This window comes from Atractosteus spatula, unplaced genomic scaffold (genome assembly GCF_055471065.1).
Source record: "Atractosteus spatula isolate fAtrSpa1 unplaced genomic scaffold, fAtrSpa1.hap1 Scaffold_1, whole genome shotgun sequence".
Taxonomy (NCBI): Eukaryota; Metazoa; Chordata; class Actinopteri; order Semionotiformes; family Lepisosteidae; genus Atractosteus; species Atractosteus spatula.
In genome coordinates, this window is record NW_028296652.1 from 226,007 (window position 1) to 251,895 (window position 25,889).

The window sequence follows — 25,889 nt, forward strand, 5'->3', positions numbered from 1 at the left end:
AGGCATGACAAGCCACCAGCATTTCCATGCTGTCTTGTGCCCTTGAATTCAACGTTTTAAGTAGGAGCACCTAACAAGTGCACCCACCTGTAATAGTGGAATTTCCTTACCATTACAGAGGTACTGGTGGAATGTCTTTACACCCCACACAAGACTCAAAGTTTCATGGTCAATTTGAGCATAACCATGTTCTACTTTTGTCAAAGATCTGGAAGCAAAAAAGATTGAGAGCCTTTCCAGAGCTATCTTTAAGCTTTTGTGATAGTACGGCACCAATACTGTAAGGCAGAGTATCGCAGTCTGATGGGCACTAGCACTCTGTCTGATGTGATCAATCCTTTTGTTTCTTGGAAAGCTTTTTCACGGCTTTCAGACCAGTTCCAAATAACCACTGTTTGGAGAAGAGTGTTCAGGAGAGGAAGAACTGTTGACAGGTTTGGTAAAAACTTGTGATGATATTTTACCAACCCTAGGTAAGATCATAGTTGAGAAACATTTTGTGCCTGTGGTGCTCTCAAAATGATGTCTTTGATGGTTCCTCAGTCTCCATTTATAGATGGCCTGGGCCAAGTCAATCTCGGAGAAATACTCACCCCCTGCTAATGTTGCAAAAATGTCTTCTATATGAGGTAAAGGTTAATGAACACTGTGGAGTACACGATTTATGGTGACTTTAAAATCACCACAAATGCACATATCACCATCCTTTCCTCTCTTCACAACAGAAACTATTGGAGTTACCCACTCACTCCATTAAGTTTTAGAGGAAATTCTATTACAAACCCACTGATTCACACAGCTATCTCCTATACAGCTCATTTCACCCCAAACACACTAAAAACTCTCCCTTTTTCACAGCTCCTTGAGCTACAATGACTCTACAGTGACGACATTGATTTCCAGAACTGAGCCCTCAAAATGTACTCTTCTTTCATCAACAGAGGATACCCTAGCAGTATTATTGACAGAATCCTGGCCCGGGCCAAAAACACCCCTCGGACCATCAACTTGAGCAGGAACTCCCGCTGTAACAACAGCATTCCTTTGGTTTTATCCTACAGGATTATCCCTCCACTGGGGCCCTCTTTTCTGACCACCCCATCATCTCATATTGCCAACCACCTAAAAATAGTGTAACCTTGTTCACAGCTCCCTTGACCGTTCTCAGCAACCATCCACACCAGGGACTTTCCCTTGCAACAGAGCTCGCTGTATCACCTGCAAGTACACATCCAACACCACACTCATTCAAGGCCCCTCAGGACAATTCCGGATCACCCAGATGGCATCTTGTACCTCCAACAACCTTATTTACTGTATCTTTTGCAGTAAATGCCCAGCCATCTACATTGGAGAAACAGGAAGGAGACTCGGAGACCGCTTCAGAGAACATGTTAGGGCTGTGAAGATTAAAGATCTCTCCAAGCCTATTGTTTCTCATTTCACCTCTGACAGCCATGACCACTCTAATCTCTCCGTCTGTGTTCTCAAAGACGGTTTTCCTAACTCCCACATCAGAAAGACTACAGAAACTAAAATTATCCTGCAGTTAGGATCACACCTTTCCAGTTCTCTTAACGACAGACTAATTTTCTTCTGAATTCTCTCTATTCATTGGAGGGTTCATTTCACACCTCTCTTCACCTATCCTGACTTCACACCTCCTGATTGGCCTCTCTGTCTGTCCCCTGCTCCCGCCTCTCGCTCCTCCTCTCTCCCAGCTTTTGTTCTCCTGCTACATTACCTTTGCTTACTACCCTGTCTTTCTCACACCTGAAGAAGGCTCCACGGCCAAAACGTGTTTTCTTTCTTCTCTTTTCAGCATGGAATAAACCTATTACTTGTTCCTTTTCAGCCTACGCATGCTGACGCAGCTCCCCACCTGACCTACTTCAATTTATATATACAGTATATCAACTTAAATATAATATACAGATATCTAAATAATAGATTGGTTTAAAACTGAAAATAAGACTTTAGTTTAAGTAGCAGCCTTGCAAGCCTGCCGATAAGAAAGCAGACGGACAGAGCAGACTGATCTAAACAGGACCGACCATGGGCGGTTTTTCCTACTATTACTTTCTGTGGGAGTGGGATTTAGGCCTCCTTTCAAATGGACAGGACAGGGTTTGAAAGGTATTTAAACATCGGGGGTTGATTTGTTCACAACTTAAACTCCCATATAAAGGAGCGGCTTTATGTGCAGGTTCCCCTGCTACACTACCATCTAAACAGGGTCTGTTACAGGTAATGTGAAGACTGCTGTGGAAGACTGAGTGAAAAGGTCAAGACAGTGACTATGCGCAGGAAAGGTTTTCTGTTGGCATCTAAGACCACTGTCTTTCCATGTTCGTTATTCTCTGGGCTGGATAATTAACGGAAAAGTAAGGCAGGAACCCAAAGCTCCTGAGAGGCTCAACAAGTAAAAGTGCTCATCTGAGTGCAGACTCTTAATCCCATGTTCTTGGAGTTGCGGGTTTGGCTCTGGGTCAGGTCACTATTAACAGTGACTGAGATTCCCCAAGAGGGGATGTGCAAGTGCATGAGCACTGCTGAGGGTAGGGCGGGATTAGCTGGCCAGAACTATCACATTGACCTCTGGGTCTCCCAGGCTCCTCCAGGCTTGTGGTGAAGAGTGTGCGCCTGTACCTCAGGTATGGGACTGTGCTGTCTGTGACATGTCAACAAATGATCCAAAGGTAGCTGTGCACTGAGATGTGAAATTATACATAATTGGTTCCAAAACTACTACTATACAGATGCAGCCATTCAAAACAAGTGGGGTACACTGCGGTACAACGGGTTGGGCATGTCGCATCATATCGCGTCATTTCGCGTCATACTGCGCTTGCTTTACCATATGCAAATTCAATTCTGTTAATAGTATCCGGAATCACTTTGTAAAACTGCCAGGTGGAACTAATCAAGCTTAACCTCTCACGTACAGCATTTGAGCTGTCACCAGATAACACCCGGTTTCGACTCCCGATCACTGCTGAGGGACAATCTTTATTCAATTAAGAATTTACATTGTATGCTCTTTAGACTTTTAAATTTAAACTGTGTATTAGAGCATGTTAATCATTATACATTAAAAAGTTTGTATATTTTATGAAAGCAAGATTGCACAGTTGGCCAAAAGTACACAACCAACCAACTTTATCATAAATATTTTAATTATGCAGAAATATTTTATGCATTGAAGTCATTACCGAAGATATTACTAGTAGTATTAATAATGAATGACCTTGGACAAGCTGTAAACTCAAAGTATTACCCTGGTCCACATTCTCTGTAACTGTCTTTGTAAACAAAAAGACTATTTTTTCATTGACAAAAAGTAACACCACAGCATTTCGTTGATCCGATCACGTATTTGTTTCCAATCATACAAAGTAAGTCTCGAGAATCTCTGATTCACCATGCCTTTCACATGCTCATAAAAGATATTAATTTAGGAACATAAACATATTATGTAAACTGTACTGTATATGGCTGGTCTTGGTAGTTTAAAGAAAAAATACACACCAGTATTCCATTTCTCCCTAAACATTTTAAGCATCAAAGTCTTACATGTGGTTATTTCAGAAACGTTTTTACATGCTCCTTCTGACCATATTACTGTATGTTTATATAATTTGTGAAAATTGATTGTTTTAACCTTTTCTGTGAAACTTGTTATCGGAGTAAACAAAATCATACTTTTAGAATATGATTAATAGGGAATATAATATGGATTAGTGTATCTGAATAATATTCATGTACTGTTGCACATTTCCATTGATTTTGTTTTGTAAGACTTTCCATTGATATGTGTATTGTTGTTTCAGTGCTTGATATGTGACTTTCTGTGGTATGACTGAACTCTCTCTCACGCTCTCTCTCACCTGGAGTGCTCGCTGTGCCGAATTTCACTCCACAAAGTCTGAGTCTCTGTGTCTACATTCTTTGTGAACAAACCAGTTTCACAGGTCTTTTCTCAGCTTCTTCATTTTCAAAGGGGAACAGGGTAATTTCAATTTCAATTTCCCTACGGGATTAATAAAGTATTATCTATCTAAATCTTCCAATGAAAGACATTCCACCTTTCCCCCACGGACAGACTGACATGTTTTTTTTAGAAAAACAGATTCACAAAGTGAAGCTGTGTCAGTCTTGTGTGTAAAAAAAATGGTTTGAACACCATGGGTGCTGTTTTTAATAAGCTGCTGAGTAAAGAATAGGAATGTTCCTGCTGTCAGCAGTATTGTGTATATAGTTTTATGTACAGGCTGTAGAACAGATAACCAGGTCTTTTTCCCCCAGTCAGAGGCTCTGAAAACAGCGTGCCGCCCACTGCGCTCCGTCGGAGGGGGAGGTGGCACCGAGAGAGGGAGGGAGCGCGGAGCTCAGTATTGCACAATGGCTGTAAAGCACCAATTGCGTCTGTGTTCTTAACTTAGTGTTTAAAATTAAACAACATAAATAATTTTCTTTGACTTCTAAGTCCCTTGATTATCATTAAGCACAGGTTTCTCACCACTTAGACTACTTTTTAATACCATTGTTAGACAAAGCAGGAACTTATTGTAATTTCTAATGACATTACAGGTGGAAAGACTACAGATTTTTATTGTCTTTAATTTTATTATACATTTTAGAAAAGTTTCATCTATACATACAACACAAAACTATTCTCGATTGTATTTCTGAATGCTATGTTACACTTAGTTCGTTGTTTTAAATACATCTAATTAAGAAAGTTAGGTGTTAGCATAAACTATTAGTATTCAATAATATTAAATTTAGCACTGTAATAAATTGTTGCACTTTTCCCCGCATCTTGTAAAAATATATTTTCATTGTTCAAATATACATCTGACTATCATATAAATCTGACTATCAGAAAATAAGTTAAATACACAACTAAAGAAAAAATAGGGAAAATATCATTCAAAATATTTGGCTAACAATGTTAACTGTTTATAAAAATAAAATGTTTTAACTAAGGAATAGGATGGTACAGTTGTTAGTATGCTTTTTGTATGTTTTTTTCACAAATACAACAGTAGTACCAGATGTCTTAGTGGCTTTCAAAATTAAACTATGCACGCAAACCTCTGAACTAGAAAGATAAAATATCCATCCATTTCTATTGGTGACAAAGTGGTTAGCATTGCTATCTTGCAGCACTGGGGCCCTAGGTTCAATTCCTGCCATCCTGTGTGTGTGAAGCTTGCATGTTCTTTCTAGGTTTCATGGTTTTTCTCCTTATGTGTGATATGATTCCCTCCCGCACTCCAAAACATACTGGTAGGTTAATTGGCTTAGGGAAAACTGGCCCTGGTGTGTGTGTGTGTTTGTGTGCTGCGCTCCGAACGAGTTAAACTTTGATGCAGGAAAAATGTTTTCTTTGCATTTTTCTGCCGGAAAATTTCCAGAAGCTATACTGATTCTCCCAGATGTAGTGCAGTTAAAAAATATCTCTGATACAGTTCCTTCAGGGATGATGTTAAAGACCATGTTGTTTGCCATGCTGGAGCCAGAAATGTTTGGATTAATTAAAACAGAAAAGCATTGTGAAAGTACTCCTAAATGTGTTTCAGTTGTACAGACAGAACATAATTTCTTGCTGTAAAAAAACGTCCCTAGGCATAATTTGTTGCTATAAATACTGTATGTTCCTAAAAAGGAATAAAGAAAGGAACAAATAAAGACATTTGATTCAAATAGCTTTGGCAAAATCTATGGATACTTTACCCTTGAGCTGTGAAGCTTTTAGATTATTTGGGTCCTTTAACTGTAGGAGCTGTAGACGGCTGGGCATTTACTGCAAGAGATATAGTAAATAAGGCGCCATCTGGGTGATCCAGAATTGTCCTGAGACTGCAAAAAACCAAAATTATCCTACAGCTAGGATTACACCTTCCCCCTTCTCTCAATGACAGAGTACTCTTCTTCTGAATTCTTTCTATTCATTGTAGGTTTCATCTCACACCTCTCTTCACCTGTCCTGACTTCACACCTCCTGATTGGCCACTCTGTCTGTCCCCTGCTCCCGCCTCTCACTCCTCCTCCCTCCCAGCCTTTGTTCTCCTGCTACATTACCTTTGCTTACTGCCCTGTCTTTCTCACACCTGAAGAAGGCTCCACAGCCGAAACATTGTCTTTTCTTTCATCTTTTTTCCAGCATGGAATAAACCTAGTACTTATTCCTTTGTAGCCTACACATGCTGAGCAGCTCCCCACCTGAACTACTACAGCTTTAGGAAAAGTTTGTTTTAATATTACTTGCACACATCACCTGTTTCCAGACATAACCGATGCACCATCACAGCAAAATCCAACGCACAGAGAGAGATCCAGTCCCAGCGGCTCCAAAACCTCTAATATTGTTTCTGATATTCTGTCGGAAGTCATGTCGGCTGTCTGTAGAAATCCAATCGCACCAGTATGAGAGCAGCGAATGTTCATGGAAGCAAGTTCACGTTTAGACTTATCTTTGTACTGGTGAGCCAAGATAGCATAAAACGTAGATGGTTCTTCATGCAATTCAGCTTTTATTTTCCTTAACAGTAGCGAAGCTGCAGACTTCACTAGCTCAGCCTGTATCTCTGGGCTCATGAGCTTAGCATTTTAAGGAAGCTGTCTGAGCCTCTTTTCAATTTCTGGGTCATACTTTTTTGCAATAAGCTTGAACATTTCTATAAAATTCCCTTTGTGACATGACTCTTCAGTTTCCCTGTGCCCTCAAAGTGGAATATCCTGCTTTGCGCACAGCAGGACAATGTCCAAAACAACTTCCACATGGTGGCGATTCCTCTCTATAAATGAAACGTTAGCATCCCCCTGCAGCTGAATTAGCACTGTCCCACGGCCGCCCGGAGCACGGCTCACCTGGTGTGCCTCTGACTTGCTAAGTGCTATATGATGCTGTTCACTGTTCTCATGTTTTGAACAAGCCTGTCAAAACAAATTCCAGTTTTTAAATCCAAATTCAAGTTTTAAATTCCAGTTTTTAAAACACTAACTCGGTATGCATCTCTAGTAAGTGTCTGCAGGCTTTGCAGTACACCGCATCCTTAGCTATATTGTATTCTAGCCATTTAAATTGTTCATACCACTTGATAGAAAAACAGTGTGCCTTTCCTGCTGCTGCCATTGCTGGGAATGACGGCAACCTGGGTTGAGTGGCTGGTTCGTCAACGGCAGACAAATCTGTTGGTGGTCCTGTCGCCGTAGACTTGCCTCGGACGAAGAAACTATGGCTGCAGTATTAGCCCCCATCGTCTCCACAGCTGCTTGTAGCATCTCATGTATCTTATCTGTTTTGGGGCTGGGCTGGTCATCTAAACGTAGCTTTTTGAAAACCGTAGATATATTCATTTGTTTTGAATATAAAAATCTTAAATGACTTTGAACTGATTGGGTAGGCCTAGGATCAATCAGGGCCCACCCATGACTATGCCCCTGGGATACACTGTCTAAACAAATTTACTCATTTTGTTCCCTCTTTAAGTGTAGCTGTTAGTCCAATACTATCCCTACCAAATAGATTGTATTCCTGAGAAAGCACCTTCACTCACTACCTGCACTCTATAACCCACACACACCTGTTCCATAGGACAAAGGAAACCATCTGCAATCACGAATCACTGTGCCTGTCCCTCTGGGGGATCGCACTCCTCCACACTTCAACACTCACCCAGTCTGCTTCTGCCTTACCTTTCATTTTCATTTACCTTTCCCTTTCATTTTAGGAACATTTTGAGAAAACAGAAAAGACAGACAGCGAAATCAGTGGGGAAAATCCAATAACTCCTAATACACTCTAAAAAGAGAGGATTTTAAAGAAGGCTGAGAGCATTATGGATTGTGTAACTCACCCCCTCCACTGTGAATTTACACTTCTCGCATCTGGGAATCGCCTCTGGGTCCCCAAGGTACTGTATAATGGTAGTGGACTCAGGAAATCTTTCGTCCCCTCTTCAACCTCTATCTCAAAGAAGAAAAAAATGCTTGTATCACCTGTAACACCTGTGGTGATGTTTGTCTGTTTCTGTTGTGTTGGACCCAACAATCATGAGCATCAATCACATTTGGTTTGGCACCTGGTCTCCCATTTATGTTTCATGGAACACTTAACTGTAGTACTTTAATCTTAATCAGTATCTGCAAAATGTCACAACTTAATCTTAACATAACATCATTAAGTTCTACTTTCAATGTATACTTAATGAAGATGTACGAAGTTTGATAAACACACTAAAGCTTAATTATTTGAATTTGTATCAACAGGTTTTGAAAAAAAACTTGTTTTCAAATAAACATGAGAAAAAAAGGAAATTAAACCAATCACACAATCCCAGTTTGCTCAGGAGCATTGTCAGTCATCGGTGTCAAACAGCAGATTCCAGGAAAAGTTACAACATGCCCCACCAAGTACTTCACTGTAAATGATGTTTAGGCAAAAAAAAGTCTGATAAGAAGATAGCCTTTGTATTTGCACTTTTCTGTAGATGAACTGGCACACAATTGTGTTGCTCTACAAAATGTTGCTTGCCCTAAACAAGTGTTTGTAACATTTGACAAAAATATGATGTGTAAACTGCTGGCAGAATTGCTTAATGACCCACAACTGACCAGAGCGTCTGTTTAGACTCTAACCACAGGATGAGAACATGTACCACTTAGCTAAAATGAGGAAGTTGCTACAGATCTTTGGTTTTGTTTGCTACACTATGAAAAAGAACCTCATTACAAACAGATGTTGGAAAACTAGAGAAATATCAGAAAATGACCAAACAGATTAATCAATAGTTAAATAATTACAACCCCAAATTGTAAAGATCTTTGCCAAGAATATATGTGAGCCTTTGGTGTACAGTAATTAAAGCCACCTGCTTTCTTTCTGCTTTGGCACGGCCTTGGTGAAAAGAGTTATAATTCAGGCACACTAAACTAATTTTTATTAACAATGATAATGACAATCAAAAATGATCAACAACACGCAGCCTAAAATGTACAACATACAAATAATATTATTTACAAATATGGCATATCTCCCAGAAAATCCCCAGACTACTACCAAATATTCAAAACCACTATAATGCCTACAAATACAAAAGAAGACAAAGCCACCGTCTAAATGCACAGAATACAACCTACAGTTAATTCTCTCTATATATAAATCTGGATGCTACAAAGTGACTGGGAAACCTACAGCGGTGTGAAAAAGTGTTTGCCCCCTTCCTGATTTCTTATTTTTTGCATGTTTGTCACACTGAAATGTTTCAGATCATCAAACAAATTGAAATATTAGACAAAGATAACACAAGTAAACACAAAATGCAGTTTTTAAATGAAGGTTTTTATTATTAAGGGGAAAAAAAAATCCAAACCTACGTGGCCCTGTGTGAAAAAGTGATTGCCCCCTAAACCTAATAACTGGTTGGGCCACCCTTAGCAGCAACAACTGCAATCAAGCATTTGCGATAACTGGCAATGAATCTTTTACAGCGCTGTGGAGGAATTTTGGCCCACTCATCTTTGCAGAATTGTTGTAATTCAGCCACATTGGAGGGTTTTCGAGCCTTCACCACTTTTTTAAGGTCATGCCACAACATCTCAATCGGATTCAGGTCAGGACTTTGACTAGGCCAGTCCAAAGTCTTCATTTTGTTTTTCTTAAGCCATTCAGAGGTGGACTTGCTGGTGTGTTTTGGATCATTGTCCTGCTGCAGAACCCAAGTGCGCTTCAGCTTGAGGTCACGAACAGATGGCCGGACATTCTCCATCAGGATTTTTTGGTAGACAGCAGAATTCATGGTTCCATTTACCACAGCAAGTCTTCCAGGTCCTGAAGCAGCAAAACAGCCCCAGACCATCACACTACCACCACCATATTTTACTGTTGGTATGATGTTCCTTTTCTGAAATGCCGTGTTACTTTTACGCCAGATGTAATGGGACACACACCTTCCAAAAAGTTCAACTTTTGTCTCGTCAGTCCACAGAGTATTTTCCCAAAAGTCTTGGGGATCATCAAGATGTTTTCTGGCAAAACTGAGACGAGCCTTTATGTTCTTTTTGCTCAGCAGTGGTTTTCGCCTTGGAATTCTGCCATGCAGGCCATTTTTGCCCAGTCTCTTTCTTATGGTGGAGTCATGAACACTGACCTTAACTGAGGCAAGTGAAGCCTGCAGTTCTTTGGATGTTGTTGTGGGGTTTTTTCTGACCTCTTGGATGAGTCGTCACTGCGCTCTTGGGGTAATTTTGGTCGGCCGGCCACTCCTGGGAAGGTTCACCACTGTTCGCTGGAGTCCCAAAAATTTAGAAATGGCTTTATAAACTTTTCCAGACTGATAAATCTCAATTGCTCTGTTTCTCATTCGTTCCTGAATTTCTTTGGATAGCAGCATGATGTCTAGCTTTTGAGGATCTTTTGGTTTACTTCACTTTGTCAGACAGGTCCTATTTAAGTGATTTCTTGATTGAGAACAGGTGTGGCAGTAATCAAGCCTGGGTGTGGCTAGAGAAATTGAACTCAGCTTTCCAAAGATGTGATAAACCACAGTTGATTTATGTTTTAACATGGGGGGCAATCACTTTTTCACACAGGGCCATGTAGGTTTGGATTTTTTTCCCCCTTAATAATAAAAACCTTCATTTAAAAACTGCATTTTGTGTTTACTTGTGTTATCTTTGTCTAATATTTCAATTTGTTTGATGATCTGAAACATTTCAGTGTGACAAACATGCAAAAAAATAAGAAATCAGGAAGGGGGCAAACACTTTTTCACACCGCTGTATGTCCCTGTTCTAAACATGCAACCACTAATCAGGAAAGGCTACTCTTTACCCAGGGATTCTCTGTACAGAGCTTCCTAAAAACAACAGAATGTGTTTCTGGATGATATGGACAAGGATCACCTGGCAGATGATTCATTTTCAGTGTCCTTTCTCTTCTCTCCTCTCTGTTTTTTCCCCTCTCTTCCCATGTCCTCCTCTTTCTGCATTCCCTCAGCTGTCAAAAGCAGCACTAGAGCTAAAAGAACAGCAACAGAATATTTACCACAAGCTCCATTTATAGCCAGCAGCCACATCACTCTGCAACTCACAACTGGCAACCCCCTGAAGCTCAGCAGGTGTGAGCCTGGTCAGTACCCGGATGGGAGACTCCTGGGAAAAACTAAGGTTTTTGCTGGAAGAGGTGTTAGTGGGACCAGTAGGGGGCGCTCACCCTGCGGTCCATGTGGGTCCTAATGCTCCAGTATAGTGACGGGGACACTAAAACAGAGGTCCTGACTCTCTGTGGTCATTAAAAATACCAGGGCATTTCTTGAAAACAGTAGGGGTGCAACCCTGGTGTCTTGGCCAAATTACCAATCATGGCCTCCTAATAATCCCCATCTCTGAACTGGCTTCATCACTCTGCTCTCCTCCCCACTGATAGCTGATGTGTGGTGAGCGTTCTGGCGCACTATGGCTGCCATTGCAGCACCCAGGTGGATGCTGCACATTGGTGGTGGAGGAGGGGATCCCCATTACCTGCAAAGCGCTTTGAGTGGAGTGTCCAGAAAAGCCCTATATAAATGTAAGGAATTTATTATTGTTATTTACCAATAAATAATTCACAAACTTAAGCAGGACGTTTCATTATTGTGAAACCACCAACTGGACCAATTACTTCAATAATGTCCATTAACAGTTTAGGGGGAATGACATCTGAGGGATAGGAGGATGATTTGAATAGAGCCACAGTGTGAAACAGCCCCTGCAGTAAGACAGGCTGGAAAAAGTTAATCACAGAGACAGGCTGCACAGATGTGGTGAACTTAGCACATCATAGAGACTATTTTATCAACACGAAAGGATAATAAATTGTCACATCAAACTACAGAGGCAAAAGAACGTGTACTGAGGGAAGGATTTACAAGACAAAGTGGCAAACAGAAATTTAGGATTACGTTAACTAGTATAAATCTATTCAGGGAAATACTTCTTACAGATCATCTTCATTGGGGTTTTTAAAAGATCCTTCAAGCGCATGTAGTGAACTGCTACCTGGCATTCCTCTTTAAATCACACTGCCTCTTGTATAGAGGAAATTGTTATGGAGCCAAGAACATTTTTACCTGATTGGGAGTTAACAAGCATAGGCTGTTAAACCTGTTAACTAATTCTACACAGTCAGAAGACTGCAAAAGCTCTGCAACAAATTCACAGAGAAAAAGCCTTTTATAAGTTTAAGTGGGCAATAGCTAAACATAGAATTGAATTGTTATTTTGGAATGTGAAATCAAAGGCTTCAGGTGACAAAACATTCCCAATTTGAACAGTCAGAATGTGACTTACTGTATGGATCACTGCTAAGCCACCCCCACAACCATTTTCTCTGTTTACTGGAAAAAGTATAGTGTGGGAGACAAGCCTCAAAAGTGGACTACACTCATGTTGCTTCAACCAAGATTCAGTTAGAATTAAAAGTCAAGTGAATTAGAAGTAAAATCATTAACAAAATGTTTGTTACAAAGAAACCAGTGAGTTAGTGAGACAGTGAGTTACAGTTAATAGCGTTACTCAGAATTTCACAAGTGTGGGTTTTCTCGTGCTTTCTGAGAACTGACACAACAGGACACAACAGGAACTCTCTTTTGATCAAGGCAGAGTGAGGGTGTGGAAACTTGGTGAGACACTAGTCAAATATATTTACACTTTTTTTCAAAATTCGTAGCATTTTTGAGCCCAACTGATTAGGGTGGAGACCACCTCTTGCAAAAAATCTCAGCTTTTCCCAGTAACTATTAACAAAGTACAGTATACATGTCCATTCAGCCAAGTTTGGAGATGGAGAAAACTGCTAAATTTCTCACATCCATGATTAAAGTCTGGAATCGGATAAAAAAACTATACATTTCTTTCCCAACAGCTTCAGTCTGATGCACAAATGCAGGAAATGCTGCTCCCTTGTTTCCCAATCCTGCAATATAGTGCCTTTGTGCTGCAACAAATAATAACTGTAGATACATTATGTAATGTGAGCATACTGTCCAACTGGACTTCAATATCTTTAACTTTGGCTCCAGGAAAACATTCCTCTGTTCATTTTTCACCATAATGTCATGCATGATAGAGTTGCCAATGATTAAAATACCAGGGACTAGTTCAGACACAGCAGTCCCAGCAGATGAGAGATTATCTGCAAAGATGGCAAACCTGTTTGTATGTTTTGCTTCCAGGGAGACTAGAGCAGTGCTGAGCTGAATCCACAGCAGTGTATCAGTCATTCAGCTATCACTGAGGGCTGTGTGTGGTACAGCACGGCAACAAACACTGACTGAGCGAGAGACACTTTTTAATAACGCAGTCAAGTTCTTCCAACTGATATCCTGCAAATTTTTTATCCTCTCCTCTAGCTCAGAGATTTTGTTGGGGAAGCTCCTTAATAAGAATGCATTTCTCACACAAAAACATATGTCTGAACTCACCCGCCTTGACCAAAAGAAACAAACTGCAGTATACACACAGCATAGGATTCTCCTCATCCAGACGAAAACCTTGCCTGCAGGAAATGAATGAATGAGGTTTCCCAGAGTAGGTCTGGAATCCGTTTCTTTCCCAGACTCCTGAAGAGGGTTAACATCCATCTTCATTACACAACGACCATTCAAGACTAGACAAGGCCAGATTTATTGTCCCCAGAGGGAAATTTTCAGTGGACACACAGCACTTCTGTACATTTAAATATAATGCAGAAAAACAAACAACCAAACATTGCATATCACTCTGTTGCATATGTATAACACATAACAACATATAACATTTATAACACATTACAAAACATATCGCACTCAAGTGGGCGGTAAGAGTCAAAATTGTGTTTATCCTTGCCATTTGCATTGACAGCTTAATAGACAGTGGGACACAGGAACGTTTGTATCTGTTTGACTTACATTTGGGAACCCTAAAAACATTTGCCAGAAGGAAGACGTTGGTCTTCTGAATTGAGGATTGAATCCTGCCTGTCTGATTAGTGATTTTTCAAAGATTGTCTGCAGGGAGTGGTGCTGTTTCACTCCCATTACCTTCGAAGCTGTTTGGATGGGACGGGTAATTTGCGATCTTAATTGAACTGGTAAATTACCAAACCACACTGTTATGTCATATCTGATAATGCTCTCGATTACAGTATGGTAAAAGAGTAGCATTATTATCTGTCGAACCCCAAATACTCTTAGTCTTCCCAAGAAATATAAGCGCTGCTGAACTTTGGAGCAAACCCTCCCAACATGAGTAGTCCAGCACAGGTTGCTGTCTATGTGTACTCCTTAGTACTTACAGTATATGAATTGACCTGAGTGATAAATTTGTTGTGGAGTACTACCTGTGAGTGATCACCAACTGCTCTGGGATCAAAAACTATTTCTTTTGTTTTATTAACAGTCAAAATTAGGCTATTGTTGTCACACCATTGCACAAACCTTTGGATTTCTGACATGTATACAGATGAGCTGCTACCTCTTTGCATTAAGCCAAGGACAGCTGTATCATCTGAGAATTTGAAAATGAAGTTGCTTTGACTACTGGTTGTAGAATCAAAGTGTGAACAGAACTGGTGAGCTCACACAGCCCCAAGGGGCACCTGTGCTAACGGGAAGAGTTTTATTGACCCTGACATACTGTGTTCTTTTTGTTAAAAATGAGTGATACAATCTTATAATGTTATGGTTAACAGACATTTGCTTCAACTTGCTTATCGATATACTGTATGGGGATGGAGATTTTGTAATGTATTACCGGTATTACCGTAACATGTGAAGAATAAATCTCTAGTACCCTTCAGCTTGAAGAAACCCACCAAGTCTCAAGTCCAGTATTGCATTCTGAGAACAAAATGGCAGCTGGATGGTTATTGTGCTTTATATAGGTGCTCTTTTTCATCTTCTCTATACAGTATTGACACACATTAGTTACTTTACAGAATACAGAATATTAAGTCAGGTGCCCAAAGAGATTCTGAAAATAGCAGCTAGCTTTAAGGGTCACGTTTGCAAAGCCCCATTTAGCAAGGTATAGACTGGATTTTCAAACTGCCAAAAGGGTCCAGAGAAGAAACTGTTCAATTTGAACAACATGCTCAACATGGCAGCCCAGCCAAGTGTCCCAGCATCTTGTCCTGAATATGCCCACATTTTTACATGAGCTAGCATTCAGGTTTAAGAACTGTGCTTTCAGAGTTCCCCAACCTATTAGTCTAATTTTTGTTCAGACACAACTTCCCATCAACTCTACAATCCTGTAAAATTACTGTTTGGAAGTCTAGCAATGAGCCCCCTGAAGCTCAGCAGGTGTGAGCCTGGACAGTACCTGGATGGGAGACCTCCTGGGAAAGCTTAGGTTTGCGCTGGAAGAGGTGTTAGTGGGGCCAGTAGGGGGCGCTCGCCCTGCGGTCTGTGTGGGTCCTAATGCCCCAGTATAGTGACGGGGACACTATACTGTAAATAACTGAGGTCCTGACTCTCTGTGGTCAATAAAATTCCCAGGGCGTTTCTCTAAAAGAGTAGGGGTATAACCCAGGCTTCCTGGCCAAATTTCCCCCGGCCTTTACCAATCATGGCCTCCTAATAATCCCCATCTATAAATTGGTGTCATCATTCTGTTCTCCTCCCTGCTGATAGCTGGTGTGTGGGGAGTGTACTGGTGCACTACGGCGTCTGTCACATCATCCAGGTGGGGCTGCACATTGGTGGTGGTGGAGGGGAGTGGTGGAGCGCTTTGAGTGGAGTATCCAGAAAAGCGCTATATAAGTGTAAGAAATTAATATTAGTAATTATTATTATTTTATCTACCCTTATGCACTGAAGTAGCAGTGGGTTTCAGAGACAAAAGGTTGTTATTCAGCTGGAAGTGAATAAATGAGTGAAATGCACTGTAAATCCCTGCCAATACACAGAAGAGTGTGACACAAACGCTGCTTAATATTTTGTGTTTGACAGTTGGGTGGAGGGCGGGGAGAAAGTGGGAGGATTCAGGTGAAGCTGTACTTAAATTCCATCTTGTACTGAAGAGTTACAGTACACACTTGAGACTTGACAGTTCTTGTTCTGCTGAAACAAGTAGCCCATACTCTCTATACGCTGGAAAACTAATAATAACTATGGCCACATTTACTTGTAAAGTGTCTGTGACCACAGGTGACATAGCTTCTGCTGGAACCAATGACAATGTTTGTATCACCCTGATCGGCACCAATGACACAAGTGACACCTTTACACTGGACAACGGGGGTCAAGATCGTGTGAGAGGAGCAGTGAGTATCTCTTTAATGATGTGTATGCTAGTTATAAGTGAAAACACATTGCTTTGCAGGTTAGGCTATGTCACTTAACATTGCCAGCTATTACAAAAATCTAAATCATAGTTCACTGTCAGAAAATCTGCTAAAGTTAAAGTCATCTGAAACATCCTGAAAGAAATTATTAGTTTTATTAATTATTATTTAAAATATTGTTCACAATATAAATCTTTCTTTCCTTTTAAAGTTATACAGCATTTAAATAATGAAGGGAAGGTCCTAATTCACTTTCTTGTGAGTTTTACTGATGTCATAACTAGATCTGAATTTGACACGCAAGTGTTCTGTGATGTTTGTGTTTAGCTGTGAAATTATATTAAAAAGAGATCTGAAATGCTACGGGGAAGTGTGGAGTTTGGTCTTCGTAGCAGACACTATGGTAATAAGGTGAACAGTAGTTTTGTCACACATTCTGAATAGTTGCATCTGTAGTTAAGTAAGAGCTGTATCTGTAGGGAGACTTTATTAGACAAAACTTACATAAACTGCAGATGCAGCCACTCAGAATGTGCATCAAGAATAGTGTTCGCCATACAGTACGTTAGGTGCACTGTGCAGCAGTACAATTTGCCTGGCAGAATTTAGACTAGTTACACTGGTGGCTCCCGTTTTACAACGAGAGTGAGGCGGACCTGAAGCTCAAGTGAAGCATAATGCACACACTGAAGAAGAGCATTCCACACACGCCTCCTTATTTCTCACCGTAATTTGTCATATTTTGAGAACGTCTTAAAGAGCTTTAATGTTTTTATAATCCCCGAGCCACAATCTTGTGCTACTTTCACTTAGCTGCATGGGAATGATCTGCAACAGTGGTTCTCAGCCTTGAAACACAATGTCCCCCTTCAGTTAACACAACACTATAGCTCCCCCTCAGTATATAATACATTATTTTATGTAAACATTCTTTAAATTATTTTACTTCAGTTGTTATTTGTGAATTTACATGAAAGAAACACATTGAAAGAAAAAAAAGAAATTATTTGAAATAATGAAAGAAAATAATAATGAAAAAGAAAAGAAAAAGAAAAACATTTTTTACCTTAAAAATAGTTAAACAGAATAAAGGTAGTCGGATCCCAATTCCCTTTTAAACTTCAGTTTATATAATTTAAAAGGTCACCTCCAACATTATTAGCCAGCAGCCATATCACTCTGCAACTCACAACTGGCAGCCCACTGAAGCTCAGCAGGTGTGAGCCTGGTCAGTACCTGGAGAGGAGACCTCCTGGGAAAAACTAAGGTTGCTGCTGGAAGAGGTGTTAGTGGGGCCAGCAGGGGGCGCTCACCCTGCGGTCTATGTGGGTCCTAATGCCCCAGCATAGTGACGGGGACACTATACTGTAAGTAGGCACCGTCCTTTGGATGACGGTAAAACTGAGGTCCTGACTCTCTGTGGTCATTAAAAATCCCAGGGGGCCTCTCTAAAAGAGTAGGGGTGTAACCCCGGTGTCCTGGCCAAATTTCCCATTGGACCTTACCAATCATGGCCTCCTAATTATCCCCATCTATGAATTGGCTTCATTACTCTGCTTTCCTCCCCACTGAGAGCTGATGTGTGGTGAGCGTTCTGGCGCACTATGGCTGCTGTCGCATCATACAGGTGGGGCTGCACACTGGTGGTGGAGGAGGGGATCCCCATTACCTGTAAAGCGCTTTGAGTGGAGTGTCTAGAAAAGCGTTATATAAGTGTAAGCAATTATTAATCATCAACGTGTTCTCTTGTGCAGCACATTTGCCATAAGTTTTGAAATTCTCAACACTGTACAAAAAAGAGGGCAACGTGAGTCACTTTTGACATCAAGTGTGTTTTGGTGCTTATTTTTGATTCTCAAAAGGGCAGAAAATCCAGCCTCACACAAATAGGCAAGTGAAAATGGGATGAGGACGCTCAGAGTTTGCTCAGCTAATTTTGGGTAGACAGAAAATGATTTCAACCAAAACGTAGCGATATCTCCAAAGTTATCGTCATTATTACAATGCAACACTGAAAGAAAGTGTATCTTGGCTCAATTCGTAGCCACTAGAGTGGATATTATTTGTTGTGACTGTGAGATTCAGTGCCTGCAGAAACTCTGCTAACAGATTATGTGGCAAACAGCCCTGTTTGCTTTTTTCATAAAATAACTGTGATCAGATCAAGCTGAAGACTGTATTTACTTTGGCTGCCTTTTCCTTGGATTTGGGCCCTACGCAAAACCAGGAGGAGACATTGTTGGACTACAGGAAAGCTAAATCTCATGTCAACATAGCACTCAGCCATGCAAAAGGCAAAAGCCAAATACACGACAGGGCGAGAATTGCAGTTGTCTAATATCCACCCTGTAGAGGGGCCTTTAAGCTATTACAAACTATAAGTATAAGCCCTCCCCCAGCCCCTGCAGAAAATGACCCATCTGAAGTAGAACATAAAACATACTTATATATATTATTGATGGAAAATATATATATCATTTATCTGTATTCAACACAACAATTTAATTCAAGCACATTGTGTAATGTGTCGGCTGTCTTAACATATCTTAAGCAGCTCCAACAATTACAGCTACACATCAAAGGACAGGACTTGAGACAGAACCAACCGGTCATCTCATGCTACATATCAAAGGACAGCAACACATCAAAGGACAGGACTTGAGACAGGACTAACCAGTCAACTCATGCTACATATCAAAGGGCAAGACGAATACACATGAAGCTGTGAAACAAAACAACTTCCTGAGATCATACTGTACAGATGCAGCCATTCAAAGTGCGCGTTACAGACGCGTACTGCAGGTGGCGTCGCGCATTGTGACGCAAGATGACGCGCGGCACCGCAGTACGTGATTGGTTGACCGACAGGGGCACTCGTGGTCCGTTGGTCTGTCGTAGAAAGACTTACAGTAAACGTCTTTGCTGTGCCCGTTGTAGATATTGAATTTTACCACTGAAGGGAAATCTTAGTAGCTGAGCATAAAAAGAATAGGAGCATACTGTAACGCGTGTGAAGGCCATAAACGATATTAATTTGGAACATAAACATACAGTATATGGCTGGTCTCGGTACTTTAAAGAAAAAATACACACCAGTATTCCATTTCTCCCTAAACATTTTAAGTATCGAAGTCTTTAACTAAAGAGATACCGGAGTCAACAAGCATACTTTTAGAATTTGATTAAAAGGGAATATAATATGGAATCGCGTATCTAACGAAATGAAATATGAAACGTTTCCCTTGGTCAGAGATTAAATAAAACTTCACTCGCACCAAACAAATTTATATTTCTAAATATCACAACATGATCGGATTTAAGTCTTTTTAATAACAATGAATAGTCACCTATGCGTTACAAAATAAACATTTATATTGATTTGAATCGCGTTTTAATTTAAATTGTAAACGCGTGTTTAAATATATGTGTTTAAAGGCGATATACTGTATAAAAGCGCTGATTCTTATGGAATGTGTTCCGCCGGGGATTCAAAAAATTTATTTTTTTTAATTGCGTATCTAAGGAAAATAGCAGTATAACTTTGTTCATGCACATCATTATACAGTATCTCATTTTGTATTTCTATAAAAAAAAATCGTTTGCCCAGCCACTATTGTTGTTATTGTTTTTATCCTGTAAAGCGCTTTGAGGAGCACAGCTTTTTCACCACTTAGATTACTTTTTGACACCATCCTTACACAAAGCAGAAACTGATTGTATTTTCAGATGACATACTGTACAAGTGCAAAGATTACAGATTTTAATCGTCTTTTCTCTGAACCAGGGAAAATCTGATCATGTTTCTCTATAACAATAATAAAAAACTTTATTTTACATATCACCTTTAAAAGTGGCATCTCAAAACAATACAGTAGATGGAAACGACAGATTACAAAGTAAATACCCAGACAAACGCAAACGCGTTTTTAATAAAATGCTTTCATTCATTCAACAAAGAGAGAGCGTAAAACCTGGGTGTAACAGCTGTTCCTTTGAGATACATGAGAATCCAGGCCTTTTTATCAACGCTTTCTTTTCCGTATACCAGATCTTATGGAACCACTTCAGAAGGGTGTCAGCCAGTCAGAAGTATTTAACTGACATGTGAAATAGCATGTGAAAAAGTGGTAGTTTTAAGTTTTTGCTGCTAATATAATATGGAATCGCGTATCTAAAGAATTTAATAACGATATGATTATATTCGTGTATATTTTGATATTTACACCCGGCGCGGCACCGAGGGAGCGTCTGCATTTATAACTTAGTTTTTAAAATTAGTCAAGCAATATGAAGCATCTCCTTTTACTTTTAAGTCCCTTAAATACATTGAGCACAGCTTTCTCACCACTTAAGATTACTTTTTAATACCATCCTTACACAAAGCAGAAACTTTCCGATGACATACAGTACAAGTGGAAAGATTACAGATTTTAATCGTCTTTAATTTTGTTACGTTATACGTTTTAGGAACGTTTCATCTAAACAAACACCACAAAACTATTCTCGATTGTATTTCTGAATGTTATGTTACACCTACAGTAGTTCACTGCTTTAAATACATCGAATTAAGAAAGTAAGGTGTAGCACTTTAGATCTTTTTTTCTGAACCAGGGAAAATCTGATCATGTTTCTCTATAACAATAATAAAAAACTTTATTTTACATATCACCTTTAAAAGTGGCATCTCAAAGCAATACAGTAGATCGAAAAACAGTTAAAAGGGACCAAAGTAAATACCACACAAACGCAAACGCGTTTTTAATAAAATGCTTTTATTCATTCAGCATTCAGATTTTCCCTGGTTCAGAAAAAAGACGATTAAAATCTGTAATCTTTCCACTTGTATGTCATCGGACATTCACGAGTACAACCCCTCTCTCTGCGGGAGTGCTGGCTGTGATGAATTAAACCGGTTTCACAGGTATTTTCAAAGTAGGAAGTACAGTACTTACTAGTTAAAAAGCTAGGCTCCTCAATGTAATCGCTTTAACATGCTAATACGTTGGTGTAACAGTCCGGGCGTGGCAAGCTTCCAATGTCAACTCGACTCGATTGGAAGACAATGAACGTATTTTAGCCCTAAATGAATTTATAGCAAACATGGTTTACATAAAAGACATTTTTCCAAGAAAGTTTATAATAATACGATCTATAGTTGAAATCTGAGCCTAAATATAAAGGAAAAGCATTTTCAGAGAGCAATCACGCTGTGTTTATGTAGAAAAAGCGATTAGGTTTATGAGCAATCTAATTACCTATTCACTTAAAACTCTATATAGAATAAAGTTTATTTAAAGATGAATGATAAGTTTTAGAAGCATAAATTACCTTACACTCAATTTAAACACAAGCTGTCTTTAGCCCTCTAAGCTGGTTCATACAGAAATGTAGAGAACCAGGCTCAGAACACACAGCTTCATTAGCGAATACATATGCAGGACAACTAGAGAAGACATTTTACAGAGGATGGATTTTTAGAAACATCCCATCACTGACATCACTGAAGTCAACTCCTACTGTAGGTAACTGTCGTGTGGATAGTTTCACAAGAATCAGACAAAGGTTTAAGCATCGCTTGTTCTAGATAAAACTGCAAAAAAAAACAACAACCCATAATGTACTTCTTTGCGGCTCTGTTTGCCCAAATCATATATTCACAACGTGAAATTAGAAAATAATATTACGTAACCAAAATCCGCAATATGGAAACAGAACCTGTGTAATTGTTGACAGATGATGTTCTCGTAACATTTTTACAAGACGAACTACAACATTTAAAAAATGACTTGTATGTACTTGATATCCCTAATCAATCCACGGCAATATAGTTAAAGCAGTCCCCGCACAAAACGAAACTAAAACGCCCTGGGCATACCGTTTCGCGCTTCTTATCAGTTGCTCAAAAGTAATTTGACAGTATGAAATGCATAATATAAACCTAGAAACATATACAGTACGTGAGCAGTATTTACGTAGTATCGGTGTCAAGACATACCTCTCAAATACTGTAAATCAAGTTAAAAATATCTCAAGACCGATTCTGGTCATAATGAAACCATGTTTCGTGTATGTTTTCTTTAAAGTACCGAGACCAGCCATATACTGTATGTTTATGTTCCAAAATTAATATCGTTTATGGCCTTCACACGCGTTGCAGTATGCTCCTCTTCTTTTTATGCTCAGGCACTAAGATTTCCCTTCAGTGGTAAAATTCCATATAAATATTCAATACTTAAACGGGCACAGTTAAGACATTAAATATACATATACATACTGTATACAGTACAGTTTGCATACGGTAATATGTTTATGTTCCTAAATCAATCTCTTTTATGAGCATGTGAAAGGCATGGTGAATCAATTCTCCAAAATTACTGTACTTTGCATGATTGGAAAAAAATGCGTGATTGCGAAATGCTGTGGTGTTACTTTTACAAAGACGGTCAATGAAAAAAAGAATGTGGACCAGGGCAATACTTTGAGTTTACAGCTTGTCCAAGGTCATTTATTATTAATACTATTAGTAATATCTTCGTTAAAGACTTTGATGGCTACAGCTCAAACATGAGAGGTTGAGCTTTATTAGCTCCACCTTGCGGAAATTCCGGATACTATTATTTTGCTAGCGGTATTTACCGGTAACTCGCGGTAGACTGCGTACAGCGTACCGGAAAATAATGCGGTATCGCCCGCGCATTTTGAATGGCTGCATCTGTATATAAGAGCTGGGAAACCCTTGCGGTTTGTTTGTCCTGCGGGGCAGACCCAACGTGCGTTGATGTCATTATTGAGCTCAATAAAACAACTGAATCCACAAAGACTGTGTCCTGCTCCCTGGATGAAGGATTTCCCACAACACCATCCCTTCAGTTTTATTGCAGGTTTGATAAGCAGATTTCATAAGGTTCCTTAACAATGGCTCATCATGCAACCTGTTATCTCCTTAAATCGGCAACACCTCACCTCCCCCTCACCCCATACCCATCATCCCTGTTTTTGTTACATACATCTAAGTGATAGGAGGAAACCAAATAAACATAAAAAGACAGTTTGTTCTTTCTTTTCGTGAAGTAATGCATACATAATGTAAAGAATATGAGTCAGGGGAATGATGTGCTCCTGGAAGCATGAGACCTTTAAGTCAGTATTTTAGCTCACTGAGGTACCATTTCCCACAGATTCAAAATCCTTTAATGCTTTAAAAGTGCTGTCTCTCTCACTCACTTCCCTATTCTCTCTGTCTCAGACACTTTTAATTAAGTGTAGTTATGCTTTGAAAAAAAACATTAAAAAGATGATTGTTGATAGCCAGAGGTGGGATTTGAACCCGAGCTCCTGGAAGTAAGAAGGAATAATTTACAGTTCAAAAACCAAGTTGGTGGAAAATGACTGTGCCCTGCTCTTTTAGCTATTACAAATGACTACAAATAAGCTTTGGTGTTAAATTAAATGAAATTTTGGTATATTTAATTAAATTATTCCAACCAATAACTCAGTTAATCAATTATTTTTATTCAAATGCTATTTCCATGTATTTATCATTTAGACAGAACTTCATTTATTATTAATATTAATAAATGTTTAACCTACTGTGGTATATAAAAATGAAGGTGAAGAACACAAGTTAATTATTATATTTATTTTTATAGAGTCTTTATTATTCTGTCAAGAATTCTACCACTGAACCAGCAATACATCGTTCTGGTAGTCTGGGTATCTGATATTGGTATTCGCGTGGCTGTGCACTGCAGCTGTTTTGGCATGTAGCTGTGGTACTTTGAGGATTCACTGCACCAACTGGCAGTTTTAGAGAGAAGTGCAGTCCTGCACAAGATTATTTGAAAATATCAAATATAAAAAATGCCTTGACACACATCAGTGTGTATGATTGTGAGAGAAGGTGATGTTTGTCATGCTGCAGCACTTGTGATAAACTGCCTGACACTGCAAGGCATGGACAATGGGTACACCTTATCAAAAGCCCAGGTCCAGACGACCTACAAACTGAATTTGTGCACAGCACTGTAATGTGGCAGGGGGTCTTGATAAACTTTTTTAAAAAGAAAAAATAACTATTTCTCCTTTAGATGTTTGTCTTCACCAGACTCCGAAATCCTATATCCTAAGTTTTAAGTATAGTACACCTCTCCCCTATATTAAACATTATACTGTATACTACAATTATTGTGAAATAATGTAATATTATGTTGTAATATCACTATAATATTTTTCTCCATGGGGCTATAAGACTTCTGTAGTATCCAGCTGTAATGTACTGAAAAAGGATTGAACTAGCATAGCCCTACAGGAAAACAGACAAATAAACACTGGTTAAGCAGAGCATTCCTCTGTACAACTATAGTTTTTGTTTCTTTCTGTCTGAGTGAAAGAACAACACAGCTTTGAAAGTGTTCAACCCAATCTATAAAAAGATGTCAGAAACTATATGAAGCATAACATACTTGATACAGGATGTAGCATTGCTTCAGGAATAGAAAAATATCCTTCAGTGCAAAATAAGAAAGTAAAACAGAATACAAGAGATTATGCCAACATCTGAATTCAACAAAAGAGGTGTGCAACATGCTCCATTCTCCCACAACCCTTTGTGTAAAGAATTGCCTCCTTTTATCAGTATTAAATGCTTTTCCAAGTAGTTTTTCATCTGTTTCCTCTGGTTTGTGTATCGCTGTTGACTCTGTGAGAGGTAGCAGGTCTGACTTTGGCAAGGATTTGGAATACTTTGGTTAAGCAACGGAATCTAAAATGGACTTTCCTGCAACACTCTGGGAGAATCCATTGGAAAGGATGCTACCATGATGTGAAAACTAGAAAACTACATTCAGGAGTCAGATCCATTATACACTATACATCTACCATCTTTGCAAAAGACTCCACATAGAAACAGAAGTACAAATTTAAAAACAAACATCTAGTTATGATACTGTACATGCGTGTTTCTTTACAGACTGATGTGTACTATTTAACTTGCAAAAAACATCTGGGAGAGATTGTGCTCATCAGGCTGGAAAAGTCCCCCATTCTCGCTGGAGATGACTGGTTCTGTTTGATGGTGACAGTGGAGTTTGAGGAGAAAACCTACAACTTCCCCTGTTATAGATGGCTGAAGGAGAAAGAGTGCCTTGAGCTGAGAGAGGGCAAAGGTATTCATTCCTTATTATAAAAGACATTTCTGGGTTTTAAGAATACAGGTATTCAAATGTTTTCTACTGTTTAATGTTTTAATGTAAACTTCACTGAAAATAATGTTTTCAGCAGTTTATTTTACTGTATAGACTGTGATTGTGACACTGAGCACATACAAGTAGCAGGAACTGGAAGTTGCTTTTGGATTATTCTGAGGGCCGCTAAATATCTCATCACATGACATCAGTGCAGTCACCTCGTAGCTTGATGTTGCAAAATCTCAGAACCTAAGCATATCTGGCTCTGGTTAGACATCTAAGATGTACTGTATATGGTGTTTGTGGAATCAAGAATCAAGAACATGGGTACAGTTTTGCTGGAGATGTCATCTTTCAGATGCGTTGAGGAACACAGTCCAGACTACTTGGTC

The 25,889-nt window shown here is 39.4% G+C and overlaps 1 protein-coding gene across 1 annotated transcript in view; it reads left to right on the forward strand.

The window, feature by feature from the left end:
* Nucleotides 1–16,055: 16,055 nt before the first annotated feature.
* LOC148810259 (polyunsaturated fatty acid lipoxygenase ALOX8-like) overlaps nucleotides 16,056–25,889 on the forward strand; it is a 34,642-nt gene continuing 24,808 nt past the window's right edge. Inside the window, exons 1-2 of the mRNA XM_088909118.1 lie at nucleotides 16,056–16,291; nucleotides 25,281–25,476. Of these exons, the coding sequence (XP_088765244.1) occupies nucleotides 16,139–16,291; nucleotides 25,281–25,476 (349 nt within the window). The 5' untranslated portion in view covers nucleotides 16,056–16,138. The remainder of the gene's footprint in view (nucleotides 16,292–25,280; nucleotides 25,477–25,889) is intronic.